Source organism: Eptesicus fuscus, chromosome 1 (genome assembly GCF_027574615.1).
Source record: "Eptesicus fuscus isolate TK198812 chromosome 1, DD_ASM_mEF_20220401, whole genome shotgun sequence".
Classification (NCBI taxonomy): Eukaryota; Metazoa; Chordata; class Mammalia; order Chiroptera; family Vespertilionidae; genus Eptesicus; species Eptesicus fuscus.
The window spans coordinates 89,955,799-89,975,014 of NC_072473.1; the positions used below are offsets into that span (position 1 = coordinate 89,955,799).

The window sequence follows — 19,216 nt, forward strand, 5'->3', positions numbered from 1 at the left end:
GTGGGAAGCAACCAACTGATGTGTCTCTCTCACATCGATGTTTCTCTCTCCCTGTCTCTCCCCCTCCCTTCCACTCGCTATAAAAATCAATGGAAAAGTGTCCTCGGGTAAGGATTAACAAACACACAAAAAAATATTGGATTTTATTCCAAGTGCAATGAAAAGTCACGAAAGGATTGTAAGTAGGGGAGTAGCAATTTACATTTTAAAACATCTAAGAGTACAATGGTTTATTTTTCCTATAGACGTAATATAAAATGTAGACAGTTTACGCATAAAGATTGTCTTTGCAGCGTTGTTTATATTGGGAGAAAATTGGAAACAACCAGAGTACAACACTGTCAGATAGGGTAAGGCAATTATTGGTACTACAAGGTCATGAAACTTTATGCAACCATGAAAAATGATGTTTATAAAGAGTTTGTGAAATAAGACATAGCTAAAATGCCCCCAAAAGAGGATCAAGTTCTTCATATAAAGTTTTTGTATTATTATTATTATTATTATTATTATTATTATTATTATATAAAACATGCATAGAAAGAAGACTAGAAGAAAATATGCCAAAATATTAACAGTAGTTATCTCTGGGTAGTGGAATGATCACTTGTGTCTGTGTACCTTTACTCCAGATATTTTATTATTATAAGTATTGCTATAATAATCAGAGAAAACCAACCCCCCCAAATACTGTGTCCCCAGGTCCAACTCTCGCTGGATCTTCCTTCTCCATCAATATGAGTCTGCAGCAAGGACAAGCAGTCATAGAGCCCTTAAATATATCAATAACCTTTAGGCTACTTCAATAAACTATGCTGCTACACTTTTCATGCTCAGGAGTATTGAATTTATTTTTTGGTAACACATCTTAAGATCTGTAGTTTCAAAAGGCTTCCATTATTTCTTAGGTGAAAATTTGCACCTGCACCAAGTTAACTTTTAAAAAGTGCCTGGCCATGAGTTAATTGGAGGCATAAATTTACTGTTATTTTCCTCATACCAATAAAAATTTGCAGTGAAAGCAAAATTGCAGCCCCAGGAGGAAAAGTGTAATGGATTTCTTTGCAGAGTTTAAATTTGTCAAAATTATGATGTGTTATATTTGGCAAATCAGTCTATTGTACATTGAGAATGAAATAGCAATCCATGTCTAGCTTGAAGGGTTCCAATGAAACCATCATCCAGCTACTCAAGCTTTTATTTTGGGATTCTTAAAGTGGTTGTATGACTTTTTGTCAATCACTGAGAATTCTGTTTTTGAAATCACTCTTTGAGCCCTGGCCATTGTGGCTCAGCTGGTTGAGCATTATCCCATGTACTTAAAGGTCGCTGATTTAATTCCCGGTCAGGGCACATACCCAGGTTTCGGGTTTGATCCCTGAGGTGCATAGAGGAGGCAACCAATTGATGTTTCTCTCTCACATCCATGTTTCTTTCTCTTTCTTCCCCCTCTCCCTTCTCTCTCTAAAATAAATAAAAATATTTTTGAAAATCACTTTGTGAACACAATGTATATTTTTATAAACGGAGGTATGTGTTAATGATTTTTAAATTGTATTGTGTTTACTTGTTTTTTTCTTTTTGGCTGTAGATTGTATTACTTCTTCATATGTGCCCCTGAAGCCTTTTGAAAAAAATTGTCAAAATATTACTGTGGAAGTTGAAGAGTTTGTTCCAGAAGTGACAAAATATTGTTATCCATTTACCATTTACAAAAACCATCTGTATGTATATCCCTTGCAATTAAAGTATGATGGCCAGAAAACATTTGCCAAGGTAAACAGTGCAAACTATACATTTTGGGGTATAAAATGTTATTTATAATCTTCTCATTCTATGACTCATTTGGAATGATTAATCATTTTAGGCAAGGAACATTGCGGTCTGTGTGGAATTCCGGGATTCAGATGAAAGTGATGCCAGAGCTCTAAAGGTTTGTTTATGATACTAACAAGCACTTTTGGTAGAGATAGAGATTTTGATGCTTGGTAGTTCCACACGCTAAGTTTAATTTGTTTCACTGTCAAAAAGAAAATGTACTGAAGTGATACATGTAATACTGTCTTTTCTACTCTTACATATGAACCATAAGCATTAATTAAATATTAAGAAATAACAAAATGAGGTAGGAGCTTTAAAAATGGGTAAGTTTCATATACCAGATTTTTGCCTTTGCTCCACTTTGATTTTCGCATTCTCTGATGCCCAAGAACAAGGTCATTTTCTCCTTTGACCAGACAGTTCTAATGGTACCATCAGGGGAGTATAAACTCCTTTGGTTTTGAAATCTGACCGGGCTTTGAGCTGACAGAAGCACAGCATGACTGCTTTGATCTGAGATAGACATCCACTCTGTGACTGGCCAAATGGTGCCTCCAAACTTGGATTAGTGATCTATGAAAAGCAGCATCTCAGTATTATCTGATACAGCAATCCTTAAGTACCTGTGACTTCACAGTGCTGTTACATTTTCACTCTTTATAGCTGGTTTTCACTTTTTGCTCTTTAGCCCATTAATCAGAGGCCTGAAAGAGAAGGTGGAACGTTTACTCATCGCATAGTGTTTATCTAGCTCTCCCTATCTCTCGCTTGAGCCTAAATCAGGCAGATGGATGACTAGTCCTCCACTCAAACCACCTAGGGAAAGAGGCTGGAATTCCCCCTAACTAAATCGTTGAGTGTTTTATAGCCCCCACCTTTGAAAAGAGATTTATTTTTCATAGAGAAGCCTAAGTTAAATTAAGGCTGGCTCAAATTAACGCTGTTTATTCTGGTTCTCCCGTCAATGGAGATGAGAATAACTGTTCCTTTTCCCCCATGCAATCTCCTTTTGTGTACTTAAAGATTCTTAGGTTACCTCTCAGCAGTTCCTGCAAATTGTCTTCATAACCATATTTAAGGAGAGCTGGCTCTGTACTCACATGGAGTCTCAATTTCATTTCTTAGCTGGCCTAGAAGCTGGCTCTGAAGTAACAGAGGCAATTAATACCTTGGCATGCTGACTCCATATTCATCCTAGAGCTTATTAGGCCTATGGAAGTGAAAAACTCACACTAGAAATGAAATCGGATCTTTCCATGGAACCATAGAAAGCCTTACATGTATTTTATTGGTATAACAGAAAGCCAGTGACTTTTAAAATGTGGCTCGTAAAGTTATAGAACAGTAAGTTGTCTGTAGCTTAATTTTTAATTCCTGTAGGTTAGGAATGTGTCTGCTGGGTGTTTTTTTGTTGTTGTTTGTTTGTTTTGAAATATATTTTTGGTGATTTTAGAGAGAGGAAAGGAGAAAAATAGAGAGGTAGAAACATCAGTGAGAGAAAATCATTAATCAGCTGCCTCCTGCACGCTCCCCATTGGGGATCGAGCCCACAACCTGGGCATGTGCCCTGACCGGGAATTGAACCATGACCTCCTGGTTCATGGTCCGACGCTCAACAACTGAGTCACACTGGCCGGGCTGTTTGTTTTTAACTCTTCACCTTGCCCACTGCACAACAAGCATTCAACAAATGTTAGTGACTGGCTGAGTGGGAACTTCTCATGTTATGAAATGCAAAGAGCGTGAGAGAAGTTTTCTAGGCTAGGTTTGAGAGTGTTTTCCTCCCAAATGAGTAGCTGTGTTAGACTTCTTACTGGTAACAAGTTTGGAATTGCATTTCTTTAATGGTCAGAAATTCAGAAGCATTTATGCAGCCAAGTTAGGTGAAGTCTTGGGTGAAGTCTGGAGTGACTGTAAATGACTTGGAATTTATAAGCCCATGGTGAGAGCCCAGTGGCCTTGGCCGTGGCCTTATGCTCACAGATGCTTCTAACTGTATGTGGTTCCATAGCATCACGTTTGGAGACCTGCATTGATAGTGGTGACTCTGTTTCTTCTTTTGCAGTGTATTTATGGAAAACCTGCAGGGTCTGTTTTTACCACAAATGCTTATGCTGTTGTTTCACATCACAACCAAAATCCAGAGTTCTATGATGAGGTAAAATTTCATTATTTTGATGTTTATAAAATACAGTGGTTACTCCTCTTTTTCTCTTTCAGTTGTTTTCATCATTTTATCTGCACTTTTAATCCCTTGAATGTTTCATCCCTTAAAAATGAAAAATGTTACATCAAAACAAAGGACCACTGCCTGCGTGGTGCCCTTTGATAATAGCGGAAGATTTGCCCACAAATTGAAGGGCTCTGGCATGACGTAACAATGTAGGAAACAAACACCAGATTGGGACTAGGTTTCTAGCCCTAGCTTTGACATCAACTGGCTCTGTGACTTTGAGCAAGTCACTTCCCCTTTATGAGTCTCCATTTCCCCTTAGCTTTAAAATAAGAAATTCAGGAGAGGTTCTTTTGAGGCCCTTCTAGCTTTTTCTTCCTGTTCTGCATAGGAGGGTGCAGTTTCTCTGTAAGTGAAATGCTTTGAGAGACAGCAGTATGGCTGGGCCACCAGAATCCCACTGGCTGTACCAAATGCCTCTGTAGTGTTGAGTGGCATGGTCTCCCTGGCACTGCACTCCCGCAGACACTGCCTCTGCCTCTCTTTCTTCCCATGTCTCTGTCTCTATGACTTTATGTATTCCCCACTGGCTCTCTTAGTGTTTCTGTCACAGCCTCTTCTGGTCCGTATGTATCTGGCTTATCCAAATCTACAGCTGCTTTTTTTCTTCTTCTTTAAAAATCTGTATTGTTGAAAGTATTACATAGGTCCTTCTTTTTCCCCCATTAACCTCTTCAGCCCGCTCCCGTCTCCCCGCCCCCACCCCACCCTATTGTCTGTGTCCATGCCCCACCCCGGCCCTCACCACCCCACCCCACCCCCAACCCTTACCACTCCATTGTCTGTGTCCACGGGTTATTCATATATGCATACAAGTTCATTGGTTGATCTCTTCCCACCCACCCGCCCCTGCCTTCCTACGTGTCTGTCTCCGTGACGCCTGGATGTAAATCCCAGGCCAGAAGTTCTGCTGTTTCTGCTTCTCAGGCCTCATATCTCCATTCCTGGCTTTGTGTGAAACCATCCCCCCCTGCTGTCATGATGTCCCCAGGTCTGCTTGTTGTCACATGGAGGCCTTGTACCCCAACCTTAGACCTCACTCATCCCTTTTTCAATCCAGTGCCCCTAGTCTCATGGGGGATGGGGAGAAGAATAATGGCCTTTCGTTCTTCAACCCAGGAAGGAGTATGGCCATATTTATGTACAGCGGAGCATGAGGTAACCAGATGGTCAGGATGATGCCAATAGGCACATTCTGTGGAGAAATATACCTACAACAGAAATTAGTTATAACACCGGAACCATGCCTTGTGTGAATGATAATTAGGCCAGATGTGCCTCACCGAGCTGTTAAACATGCCCCCCCTCTATAGTCAATGTCAGTCACTACAGAAAACTTGATAATGTAGAAAGCAACCCATATTATCTTTAGCCAGAACTAAACAGGTTTTATGATTATTCACTATAGAGTTACCAAGAGAAAGAGAGAGAGGGAGAGAGAAGCAGGAAGAGGGAGAGAGAGCGAGAGGAAGAGTGTTTGCATGTGTTTCTGTGTAGGCACATGCATGTGTGTTAAGTCAATGAAATTTGTAGTTTGTCTCACATACTTTCAAGAGTGTTACCAACACAGGATTAAATTCATGTCAGCCATGACAAATTTTATTTCTTTATTCATGGGTCAAGTTGTATTTTTCTGCTATAGAAATTTATATGAACTATAATTTGTATATACATAATACCATAGTGACATTTTATACGTTTAATAGCAAAGCTTAATTTTTTTTCATGCAACAACTTAGAATAAGGTAGCTTTCAAATTTAGTGCCATTTATTTATTTATTTATTTATTTATTTATTTATTTTTAAGTCCTCATCCGAGGATATTTTTCCCATTGATTTTCAGAGAGAATGGAAAGGAGGGTGGAGCGAGTTGGCGGAGGGAGAGAGAGACATCGATGTGAGAAGAAATACATCTATTGGTTGCCTCCTGCACATGCTCTGACTGGGGCGGGGGATAGAACCTGCATGTAAGTGCAATTGACAGGGAATCAAACCCGTGACCCTTTGGTGAGCAGGCTGACGCTCTAACCACTGTGGAACATGGACCAGGGCATCAAATTTAGTGCCTATTTTAGATGGATTGTATTTGCTGACTCAGGTTGAGTGACATAGCATCCCTGGGCTGTGAAGATGTGGTTTTGATCCATTGTTTTAGATAATCCTGCTGCAAAGTGGAATCCAGGGGAATCTACTGGACTTTCTCCCTCACAATGTCAGCCCTCACAACCCAGGAAAATATGGTCTTCAAACTGAAACTGACCAGAAAATCATTTGGAATATACTTAAACGATATCTATTTGACCACTTGGCCTGTCATTTAGAAAAGTTTGACATTGTAAAAGTATGATGAAACAACTAAAGAACTGACAGTCCAGCTTAACAATTAAAACAAAATTCTACATGTAATTTTGTCATTTCAGATTAAAATCGAGCTCCCTATTCACCTGCATCAAAAACATCATTTGCTTTTCACTTTTTATCATGTAAGTTGTGAAATTAACACGAAGGGAACAACCAAAAAGCAGGACACAGTTGAAACTCCAGGTACGTGTGTGCTTTCAATGTGTCTCTTAGGCTGTTTGAGATGAAATTGTCCAGATTACAACCTCCTTTCATAAAGCTACAGACCACTTCTTTTCCTCACCCAAAAGTCCCATTTCTGAGTTAAAATTTTAACTGGTAGAAGATGAATTATATGTTCACTTTATGATCATTTCTACCAAATGTCCAAATGCTTGCCAGTGTGTTTGGACTACCATAAGCAATGTATGCCTCCCTTCTCAGAGAGAAACACATATTGCTGTGCAGTATTTGTAGTATCTCTTTTATGTAGAATAGACGAGTAACCAAAATTTTCCAGTTCTGCTCACCGAGGAAAAGGGAAGTAAATCTAGAGCTAGGGGCATTTTTGGGTCTGGGGGAGATGGGGGCTAATTGATAGAACAGATTTGGTAAATTTGAGTAAGTTTGAGTAGTAAAGCCCCCAGTCCTGGTCCCATTCAGCAAGGCTTTAGATAAATCAATGGGAAGCATTCTTGGGAGAACATAGAAGTCTCTATGAACATGGCCTATGTCACACCCACTATGTAAATGTCAGCATGCCTCATGATTCGGGTCCAAACTAGCCTGGATTAATCTTAAATTCATTCATTTAGTCATTCATTCAGTAAATATGTCTGCATATTTTTTATGTACAAGATGTTGTAATAGGTACTATGGGGAATACAGTGGAGAGTCAAAGGTAGATCTCATCTAAAGCATGTGATCTTTTTTAAATATACTTTTATTGATTTCAGAGAAGAAGGGAGAGGGAGAGAGAGATAGAAACATCAAAGATGAGAGAGAATCACTGATCGGCTGCCTCCTGCAAGTCCCACACTGGGGATCTAGCCCACAACCTGGGCATGTGCCCTGACCAGGAATCAAACCCTGACCTCCTGGTTCATAGGTCGACACTCAACAACTGAACCATGCCAGCTGGGCAAGCATATGATCTTGTAGGGGACATTAGACCTATGTAGACAACTGTGATACAAGATAGAAAGTAGCACTTACCAGTAAAGTGGTGCTGTGTGATCTCAGAGAAGAGTGAGTTATTCAGCTAGTGGAGGGACATATGGCTGGGAGTTAGGGAAATCTTCTAGGGGGTGATGGTGTTTGGGTGAAGCCTTAGAGGCAGGGTAGACTTTGATAATGTAGTGATGACATGAAGTTGGAGGATTCCAGGATAAAGCAACAGCTTATACAGAGGCAGAGTATTGAGGGAAATGGACAGAGAACCACAAGGAGTTCAATCCAACCAAAGCACAGGGTGCTGGGAGAGGAATCATTGGATGTCAGTTGAAAAGGGGGCATCAGATTGTGGAAGGCCCTGAATGCCAGGCTGTGGATTTGATTTTATTCTGTCACCAATATGAAAATATTAAAGCATTATAAATATCAGTAAGGGCTGCTTTGCAAGAAATCCAGTCAGGTAGCAATATAATGGGCGAGGTGAGTTGGAGTAGGAAGAAGGAAGGAATACCAGTTAGGGGATATTTCAAGAGCCCAGGAAAGAAAGAGGGCATACTGCAGTAGCAGAGGGATGGAGAAAAAATGAGAATTGCAAAATAAGAATATATTGGACCTAGCAAAGGTGTGGCTACTGGAGAGATGACTCAGCACTGCAGTTTCTGGAAAGAAGGTACAGTTGTCCCTTGGAAACATGGGTTTGCATTACACGGGTCCACTTATATGTACTGGATTTTTTTCCAATTGACCCACACAGCTCAAAACTGCATTGTTCAAAGGAAGGCACTTGGGAATTATGTGTGTGGAAGACTGATTTAAGCTATATGCAGATTTTTGACTGTGTGGGGGTTGGTGCCAACTGAGTTGCCAAGTAACAGAATTGTAGATGGGAATGATGGTTTGGACCAGTGTTGAGTTTGACATCTGAGTGATGTCCGGCAGGTGGCAGGACTGAATATTAGGAAGTTTCCTTTGTGGATAGTGTGGTCCTGTTCTGTATCCCCATGGAAATTGCAATTTGTTCAGGGTAGGAACCTTGAGGTTTAAGAAGAAATCTGGCAGAACAATGCGAACCCATCCATGACGGTGTACCTCCTGCAAGACAAATTATTATTTCCTTATCCAAATCCTAGACAGAAGTGGGCAAGATGCTCAATGGAGCATGAGACGGTTATTTTATGTGCCACTCAATGTTTTTAACTGTCCATCCTTTAAGTGGCTTCACACCTTAGAGCCAGATGGCGTGTGCTTAACATTGCACCTTTACAGCTTCCAGGTGCTCTGTATGAAGTTTAACACAGAGACACACCTGGCTGTGCTGTGAAGAAATCACAGTGGGAAAATGTTGCCTAAGCTATTCCATAGAGACAGAAAGTAAATTAGTGGTTGTCAGGGGCTGGGGGAAGGGGAAATGAGGAGTGACTTCTAAGGGATATGGATTCTCTTTTGGGGTGATGAATAAATTCTGGAATTAGATAGTGACAGTGGATGCACAACTTTGTGAATATAAAAACCATGGAGTTGTATTTTGAATAGATGAATTGTGTGGTATCTGAATTATATCTCAATAAAAATTTCTGTGAGGAAGAAATATTGCCTAAGAACAAGAAATGTATTTTCCTATTTTCTGAGCTGGAAACCTTTTGTCATTTGTCTAATTTCAGTTTAATTACTTTGACAGAGTCCTTATAAATGGTTTTTCTGTTCATGTTACTTTCCTGTGCCTGTTATAAAAGAAAAGCTCTGGGTAAACCATTTCTGAAATTGTACTAGTAAAGATGCCCTTCAGATACGTTTCAGAGTCTGAGAAAACCATTTAGTCTACTTAGGGAAAACAACATATTTGTCTTCTTTTAAGAATTAAAGCATTTGCCAAATTAAACACGTGAATGAAAATATTCTAACCATATTTGTGTTGACTTCTGTGTTCACAGTATAAAAACAAGCATACATACACACACTCACGCAAAGAATTGTAAAGAATCAGAAAGCAACGGCTTTAAAAAGTGCTCTCCAGCCAACACCACCTTTCAAATGCCAAAACTCTGTCCAGAGCAAGCTTTTTACGGCTGAGTTATAAACACTTGAAGCCCAGAGTAATCTCTATAATGGAAATACTGACACAGATGATTCTGGCTTTTTTAGCTAGAACATGATGAGTTTTCTAATACAAAGCCAAGAGGCTCTTCTGGGTAGAACTGTTAAGAAACCTAGAGACTGGGTGAAATCTCTCAGTGGATTCAAGTTGTAAACACTATGCCCTGACTATATTCTCCTATTATACCTCTTTCTTCTGTAATCAGGAAAGCTGCCCAACCAAATACTGCCTTGTGTAAATATGGAATGCAACCTGGACTTGCAACCTTAATCTTTCATAGTCCCTTACCCCCGAGGGTTGCTATAAGAAATTTTGGACCCTGATGATAGCTGTCTGAGATAGACTCAGATAGGGGACTGCACTCCTAGTAAAAATAGATGAGAGAGAGATATCTGGATCTTTAGAAAGTAAGTGTACCCAAAATGATCCCCAAGTGTAGATAATGATATTGATGTACTTTTCACGTTTTAAAGTATTTTCATACTTTCAAGTTTTTTATCTCACTTTGATCTCTCTATAACTCTGTTAGATGGAAAGTTTGCATGTTGTTGTTCCCATTTTCATAGTCAAGGGAATAAAGTAAATAACTTGTGAGTGGTCACGCTGGGGTTAGGAAGCCACCCAAACTCATTGTTCCTTCCCCAGTACCCAGATGCCCAACACCTGGACTCTGCCATGCAGAGCCCCAGAAACATCACTACCCTATCCTTCTCCCCAGCAGCCAAACATTTGTGTAGCTAATTGCATTTGTGTTTTCATTTCTCATGGTTGATCATTGTCTTGGCAGTTGGCTTTGCCTGGGTACCTTTGCTGAAGGATGGTAGAATCATCACATTTGAGCAGCAGCTGCCAGTTTCCGCCAATCTTCCCCCAGGCTATTTGAACCTGAACGATGCAGAATCAAGAAGGGTAGGAAAACATCTGCATTTGTTGAAGTAATCACAATGAAATGTTGAAAAAGCAGAGTTCTGTTGGCCTAGTTAATAGTTTGGTCTAGGGTAATTTTAGGACTGCTGCTGGTTCGCAACAAAGATGTATGGAAAATGAATAATTGGAAACTTTTAGAATAGTCTGAAAAAGTAACTTCATGTCTGTTTGTTCTAATAACAATCTTAAAAATGGTTTCACGTTTTGTGCATCATTTAAAAAATTCATTTATTTTGTAATTCACTTTTATTATAATTTATAAAAGTATCTTTCAAAGGATTGGAAATTTGAAATGATCTAGGATACATTTATTCTAAAGGCAGGTTATTTTCTCTAATAATTTCCTTTGTGTGAAACTAACACATTCGTTTCTGAAAAATAAAAGTTGAAATGAATAAAGGTGTGATATGTTGCTCATTTAGCCATTGCTATGTACAGAAACTCATGTGCGTATTTTTTGTTCCCAGCAATCTAATGTAGATATTAAGTGGGTAGATGGTGCAAAGCCTTTGTTGAAGATTAAAAGCCACTTAGAGTCTACCATTTACAGTCAAGTAAGTGACATTATCTGAATTTTGTCAATTTTAATACTTGAGTATATTTCATAATTAAAATAGACTACATTTAATTCCTGCATCCTTAGAGAAGTTGTGGCCTGAAAGACTCTTTCATTAGTAATAACATCATTCTTAATAATAATAATATTACTAATAGCTCAAATTGTGTAATTCTTCTCAAATTATAAAATTCTTTTATTCCCATTAATAAATTTAAGCCTCATAAAACTCTGACAAGAATATGGAGGCTATTACCACCATTTAAAAAGTTTATTTTTGAACAGTTTTAGATTTACAGAAAATTTGTGAGGATAGTGTAGTTGACTCCTAGCCTCAGCATCCATGAAATTACAATCAAATGTCTATGGGAAACCTCAGGCACAGTTTGAAAAATCATAGCTGGAGAAGATGTCCATGTTCTTTGATGTGGCCTCCAAGGTCCTTCTTACTTCCCACTGCCCACTCCACCATCTATACATGAAGAAACAGGCTCAGTCAGGTTAGGTGATTTACCCAACATTACACAAGTAATAAGTAGAGGAAGCAGATCAAAATCTAAATTTCATTATTCCAATTCCTGATGTACTCTGTGCTGTCCACAGAATCAGTGTATGTAAATTCTATAGAGGACAGCTGGACTCACTGGCCGTTGAAGTGCCATGGTAACTTGGGCACCGAATGCCTGGGACTATTGTTCTGGGAACCCCTGCTGCTGTCTTTGCATCACCTGTCAGTTCAGACCTCTGTTCCTGCTCATTTCATTAAAATGTAGAAGCGGCCCAACTTCAGAGACTACACCAGTCAAAAAAGGAATGAAATGAATGTTGGCTAGTTGGGCATAAACTGCGGCCCACATGATGTGCTCAGGTACATGCTGAATTGACCTGGTCTTGCTGCTTTGTGGGATGGATGGTAAAAAAGCCCATGGGACATGGATGCACATGTTGATGGCTGCAGCTGCCAAGTCTGGGCATTAGAATACCCGGATAAATAGGTTTGCAAGATGCAGGAGGAGGGAGAAGGCAGAGCCTGCATTTGAGGGTAATGAATCAAATTTCATACGGCTGTGTCCATCTGTTTTCCAGGATCTACATGTGCACAAATTCTTCCACCATTGCCAGCTGATTCAGTCAGGCTCGAAAGAAGTTCCAGGGGAGCTCATTAAATATTTAAAGGTAAATGAACAGCAGCTTTCTGTGAAAAGTTTGTTTTTGATTGATGTCTTTCTGTTGCCACATTTTGATTGGGAGGGAGGTCAAACTAGCACTTTAAAATACTTTTGGTGGTGTATCCTCAAGAGAACACTTTCAGTTACGTATTTTTCCATCAAGTGACTGTTTAGAAGCAGGGTTGCTACATCAGGAAGAAACTGTTATAGCCAGAATCTGATGACATCTTTTGGAAAATCTCATGACAATGTCTATTTCAGTTCCAGAAATTGATTTTTCAGGTCTTTTCTCTTCCTGCTGACTGCCCAGGAAAGGTGGAGCATGCTAAAGGGAAAAGGCCAGAATATCTAATTATCAAATGTATTGAGAACACAAGACATCGTTTCACATGCTAGGACTGAAATTCATGTCATAAGACCTAGCTGACAGCAACTCTTTCTCTACTTGTTCCTTTACTAGGTCAGCCATGGCTAGTCTGAGGAATTTTGATTTTTAAATGAAGCCTCCATAGGATTTCCCCTTGGACCTATGTTGTTGCTTAGTGATAGTCTCAGAAAACAAAAATGTTCCTTTCTTTTAGAGAGATAGTATGACATGAGATGACCTGGATGGGTTCTGGAATCACAGACTGACTTTGTGTCCCATACCTGTGACTTACTAGCTTAGTGATTGACCCTGACCAACTTACTTCACTTCCCGATGCGTTTGTTTCTTCCTCTGTCACAGGGATAACAATAACGCCAGCTCGTAGGGTGTTTGTGAGGCCGAAGCAAGATAGGGTATCTGCTATATAGTAATAATTTATTCCATACTTATTTCTTTTTTTTTTTTCTGGTGCTTAATTTTTTTTTAAATACATACTTATTTCTTAAGTACTTCCTATGGGCCAGGTGTGTTCTAAGCATGAGGAATGTAAGTGAAGAAAGCATTGTCCCTATTGTCAAGGAGTTTGCTTTCTTGTGGAAGCAGATGGCCAATAAACAAATAAATGGTTAAATACACATATGTGCCATGTCTGGTAGTAATAAGTGCTGTAAAGAGAACTAAAGTATAGTGAAGGGGAATAAAGGGTGATAAGAAGTCCCTCTTGAAGACAAAGTGTCAGAGAAGATCGCTTTGGTAAAGTGACATTTGACAGAGACCTAAAGGAAATGAGGGCACCAGTAAGTAGATTTCTGGGGAAGAGCTGGGAACAGCACGTACAAAGGCCCTGAGGAGCTTGCTTGGTGCATTCAAGGGACAGCAGGAATGCCACAGTGGCTGCCCACAGAGTGATAGGCAACCACACTGGAAAGGTAGCTGGGGAGCTGGTTGGGTAAAGGCCTCATAAGCCATGATGAGGAGTTTGAATTGTACCCCAAATGAGATGGGAAGCGTTACAGGGCTTTGAAAAGAGGAGTAGCATCCTGTGACTTTGGTTTTTAAAGTATCATTCTGCCTGTCATATAGAAATATACTTTCAGAAAGGTAGAAGCAGGGAGATAGTCGACAAGTTGTAGTCATTATACCTTTTTAAAAAAATCTTTATTTTTGAAAGTATTACATATGTCCCCTTTTCTCCCCATTGACCCCTTCTAGCCCATACCCGCCCCCTGCCCCAGGCCTTCACCACCCTATAGTCTGTGACCATGGGATATGCATATATGCATACAATATCTTTGGTTGATCTCTTAATTATCATTAAGAAGTATAGTAGTAAAAAAAAAAAAAAAAGAAGTAGATCTTGAAGGGGAAATTGGATGTTATCGGACGCCTGAAAAGCCCGGGGAATCTACAACTACGGCACCCACCGAACAGCTGCGAATACTAGAACACCACACTGGTCCCCAAGTGGTGCAAGCACGCGGATTCAGAGGAGCTCTACACTCCCTCACGGAAAGGTCAGATTTCACCTGGGATAAGGAGAGAGAGAACTACATAACCAGACACCCGGAGAAGAGAGATCATGGGGAGAAAAAGAAATAGCACGCATATGAAAGAAAAGCAGGCACCACCAGAAAAGGAAGTAAATGAATTGGAGGCAAGCAACCTGTCAGAAAAAGAATTCAGAGAAATGGTCATAAGGTGGATGAAAAGAATGGAAGACAAATTCGACAATATGTGTAAGAACCAAAAGGAAATGAAGAAGAACCAAGAAGAAATGAAAAATGACATCGCTGCTGTAAAGAACTCAATAGAAAGCATCAAGAGTAGACTAGAAGAAGCAGAGGACCGCATCAGTGAGCTAGAAGACAATGTAGGAAAAAATACCCAAGTAGAGCAGCTTCTAGAAAAAAAATTAAAAAGCAGGAGGAGAGCCTAAGGGAACTTTGAGACAACACGAAACAAAACAACATCCGCATAATAAGGGTGCCAGAAGGAGAGGAAACTGAGCAAGGAATAAAAAACCTGTTTGAAGAAATAATAACAGAAAACGTCCCTGATATAGGGAAGAAAAAACCCACACAAATCCAAGAAGCTCACAGAGTCCCAAGCAAAATGAACCCCAAAAGATCGATGCCAAGGCACATTATAATTAGATTGGCAAACACCAATGACAAAGTAAGAATCTTAAAAGCGGCCAGAGAGAGACAGAAAGTTACCTACAAAGGATTCCCCATCAGACTAGCAACTGATTTCTCAACAGAAACACATCAGGCCAGAAGGGAATGGAGTGAAATATACAAAGTCATGCAAAGGAAGGGTCTGAATCCAAGAATACTATACCCAGCAAGGCTATCAATCAAAATTGAAGGTGAAATCAGGAGCTTCACAGACAAAAAAGGACTAAGGGAGTTTATTGCCACCAAACCAGCAATGCAAGAAATGCTAAAGGGTCTGCTGTGAAAAAAAAAGAAATAGGAAGCAAAGAAGGAACACAGGGGTAAAGAATAAAAATGGCGACAAACAAGTACCTATCAATAATAACTTTAAATGTAAATGGTTAAATGCCCCAATCAAAAGACATAGGGTAACGGATTGGATAAGAAAACATGACCCGTGTATCTGCTGTCCACAAGAAACCCACCTCAGAAAAAAAGACGCACATAGACTGAGAGTGAAGGGATGGAAAAAGGTTTTTCAGGTGAATGGAAATGAAAAAAAAAAAAAAGCTGGTGTAGCAATACTTATATCTGACAAATTAGATCTCAAAGTGAAGGACATAAAGAGATAAGGAAGGCCACTTCATAATATTAAAGGGAACAATCCAACAAGAAGAAATAACTCTGATAAACATATATGCACCCAATACAGGAGCACCCAAATACATAAAAAAACTCCTGGAGGATATCAAGGGAGAGATTGACAGCAATACAATCATAGTGGGAGACTTTAATACCCCACTATCACCGTTGGACAAATCCTCTAAACAAAAAATCAGCAAAGAAACATCAATCCTAAATGACTCACTAGATCAGCTGGACTTAATTGATATCTTCAGAACATTTCACCCCAAAGCCACAGAATATACATTCTTCTCAAGTGCACATGGGTCATTTTCAAAGATAGACCATATATTGGGTCACACGCAAAGTCTCTTCAAATTCAAGAAGATAGAAATCATATCAAGCATCTTCTCTGATCACAGTGGCATAAAACTGGAAATCAACTACAATAAAAACAATCCAAAAAATCAAACACGTGGAGACTAAATAGCATGCCATTAAACAATGACTGGGTTACTAGAGAGATCAAAGAAGAAATAAAAAACATCATGGCAACAAACGACAATGAAAAAAAAACACACAATCCAAAATCAATGGGACACAGCGAAAGCAGTCTTGAGAGGAAAGTTCATAGCTCTACAAGCTACTTCAAAAAACAAGAAAGAATGGTAATAAATTACCTAACACAACAACTCAAAGAGTTAGAAAGAGAGCAACAAGAAAAGCCCAGCATAAGCAGAAGGGAGGAAATAATAAACATTAGAGCAGAGATAAACGACATAGAGACCAAAAAAATACAAAAGATAAAAAAAAAAACAAGAACTGGTTCTTTGAAAGGATAAACAAAATTGATGAACCTCTAGCCAGGCTCACCAAAAAGCAAAGAGAGAAGACCCAAATAAACAAAATCAGAAATGAAAGAGGAGAAATAACAACAGACCACACAGAAATACAAAAAAATAATATGAACAACTCTATTCCAACAAACTGGACAACCTGGAAGAAATGGACATATTCCTAGAAAAATACAACCTTCCAAAACTCAATCAGGAAGAATCTAAACATCTCAATAGGCCAATAACTATGGAAGAAATTGAAGCAGTTATCAAAAAGCTTCCTGCAAACAAAAGCCCAGGGCCAGACGGCTTCACAGGGGAGTTTTACCAAACATTCAAGGAAGAACTAAAACCTATCCTCCTCAGACTATTCCAAAAAATGCAAGAGGAAGGAACACTTTCAAGCTCCTTCTATGAAGCCAGCATCACCCTAATACCAAAACCAGATAAAGATAACACAATGAAAGAGAATTACAGGCCAATATCCCTCATGAACATAGATGCCAAAAATTCTCAACAAAATTCTAGCAAATCGGCTCCAGCAGTACATGAGAAAGATCATACACCATGACCAAGTAGGATTTATCCCAGCGATGCAAGGATGGTACAATATCTGCAAATCAATAAACGTGATTCATCACATAAACAAATTGAGAGATAAAAATCACAGTCATATCAATTGATGCAGAAAAAGCATTTGACAAAATCCAACACCCCTTCTTGATAAAAACTCTCAGCAAGGTGGAAATAGAAGGATCATACTGCAACATAATAAAAGCTATATATGATAAACCCACAGCCAACATCATACTCAATGGGCAAACACTAAAACCATTTTCCCTAAGAACAGGAACAAGACAGGGATGCCCACTCTCACCACTCCTGTTTGACATAGTACTGGAAGAATTAGCCATTGCGATTAGACAAGAAGAAGAAATAAAAATCATCCAAATTGGAAAAGAAGAAGTAAAGCTGTCCTTATTTGCAGATGACATGATATTGTACATAAAAATCCCAAAAGACTCCATAAAAAAACTATTAGGCTTAATAAATGAATTTGGCACTGTAGCAGGATACAAAATTAATGCCAAGAAATCTATGGCATTTCTATACACCAATAGTGAACTTACAGAAAGAGAGACTAAAAAAGCAATTGCATTTACCATCGCACCAAAAAAATTAAGATACCTAGGAATAAACTTAATTAAGGATGTAAAAAACCTATATGTGGAAAACTACAAGACACTGAAAAAAGAGAAGACATAAACAGATGGAAGAACATACCATGTTCATGGATTGGTAGAATCAACATCATTTAAATGTCCATACTACCCAAAGCAATCTATAGAGTCAATGCACTCCCCATTAAAATATCAATGGTATATTTCACAGACCTAGAAAGAACTCTCCAAAAGTTCATCTGGAAGAAAAAAAGACCCCGAATAGCCACAGCAATCTTGAGAAAGAAGAACAAAGTAGGTGGGATCTCAATATCAGATTTCAAGCTCTATTACAAAGCCACTGTTCTTAAAACATCCTGGTACTGGCACAAGAACAGACATATAGACCAATGGAATAGAATAGAGAACCCAGATATCGACCCAAATCACTATGCTCAATTAATATTTGAAAAAGGAGGCATGAACATACAATGGAGTCAAGACAATTTCTTCAATAAATGGTGTTGGGAAAATTGGACAGACACATGCAAAAAAAAAAAAAAAAAAAGAAACCAGATCACCTACTTACACCATACACAAAAACAAACTCAAAATGGATAAAGGACTTAAACATAAGATGGGAAACCTTAAAAATACTAGTGAATCCACAGGCAGAGAAATCTCAGACATATGCCGAAGCAATTTCTTCACCGATACCGCTCCTAGGGCAATGGAAACTAAAGAGAAAATAAACAAATGGGACTACATCAAAATAAAAATCTTTTGCACAGCAAAAGAAACCATCAACAAAACATCAAATAAGCCCACTGTATGAGAGAACATATTTGCAAATGTTATCACTGATAAAGGTTTAATCTCCAATATCTACAGGGAACTTATACAACTTAATAAAAGGAAGATAAATGATCCAATAAAAAAATGGGACCTAAATAGAATCTTTTCGAAAGAAGACAGAAGGAAGGCCAAGAGACATATGAAAACATGCTCAAAGTCACTAATTATCCGAGAGATGCAAATCAAAACCACAATGCAGTACCATCTCACACCTGTCAGAATGGCAATCATCAACAAATCAACAAAGGACAAGTGCTGGCGAGGATGCGGAGAAAAAGGAACCCTCATGCACTGTTGGTGGGAATGCAGACTGGTGCAGCCAATGTGGAGAAAAGTATGGAGTTTCCTCCAAAAACTAAAAATGGAACTCCCATTTGACCCAGTGATCCCACTTCTAGGAATATATCCCAAGAAACTAGAAACACCAATCAGAAAGGATATATGTACCCCTATGTTCATAGCAGCACAATTTATAATAGCTAAGATTTGGAAACAGCCTAAATGCCCATCAGCAGATGAATGCATTAGAAAACTCTGGTACATCTACACAATGGAATACTATGCTGCTATAAAAAAGAAGGAATTCTTACCATTTGCAGCAGCATGGATGGACCTGGAGAGCATTATGTTAAGTGAAATAAACCAGGCAATGAAAGAAAAATACCACATGATCTCACTCATTTATGGAAAATAAAGAACACTATAACCTGATGAACAAAAAATAGATACAGAGGCAGAGAAGCATCGAACAGACTGTCAAATTACAGCGGGACGGCTGGGGAGGGGGGGAAGGGATCAACCAAAGGACTTGTTTGCATGCATATAAGCACAACCAGTGTACACAAGACACAGGGGGGTTGGGATGAGGGCATGCGACAGGGGGTAGGGGAGGCTGGGGGAACGT

The 19,216-nt window shown here is 39.1% G+C and overlaps 1 protein-coding gene across 1 annotated transcript in view; it reads left to right on the forward strand.

The window, feature by feature from the left end:
* The window catches only part of DOCK11 (dedicator of cytokinesis 11), a 203,221-nt gene that overhangs the window by 86,030 nt on the left and 97,975 nt on the right, over positions 1–19,216 (forward strand). The window contains exons 17-23 of the mRNA XM_008156829.2: positions 1,592–1,776; positions 1,868–1,933; positions 3,887–3,979; positions 6,475–6,598; positions 10,450–10,571; positions 11,057–11,143; positions 12,232–12,321. Of these exons, the coding sequence (XP_008155051.2) occupies positions 1,592–1,776; positions 1,868–1,933; positions 3,887–3,979; positions 6,475–6,598; positions 10,450–10,571; positions 11,057–11,143; positions 12,232–12,321 (767 nt within the window). The remainder of the gene's footprint in view (positions 1–1,591; positions 1,777–1,867; positions 1,934–3,886; positions 3,980–6,474; positions 6,599–10,449; positions 10,572–11,056; positions 11,144–12,231; positions 12,322–19,216) is intronic.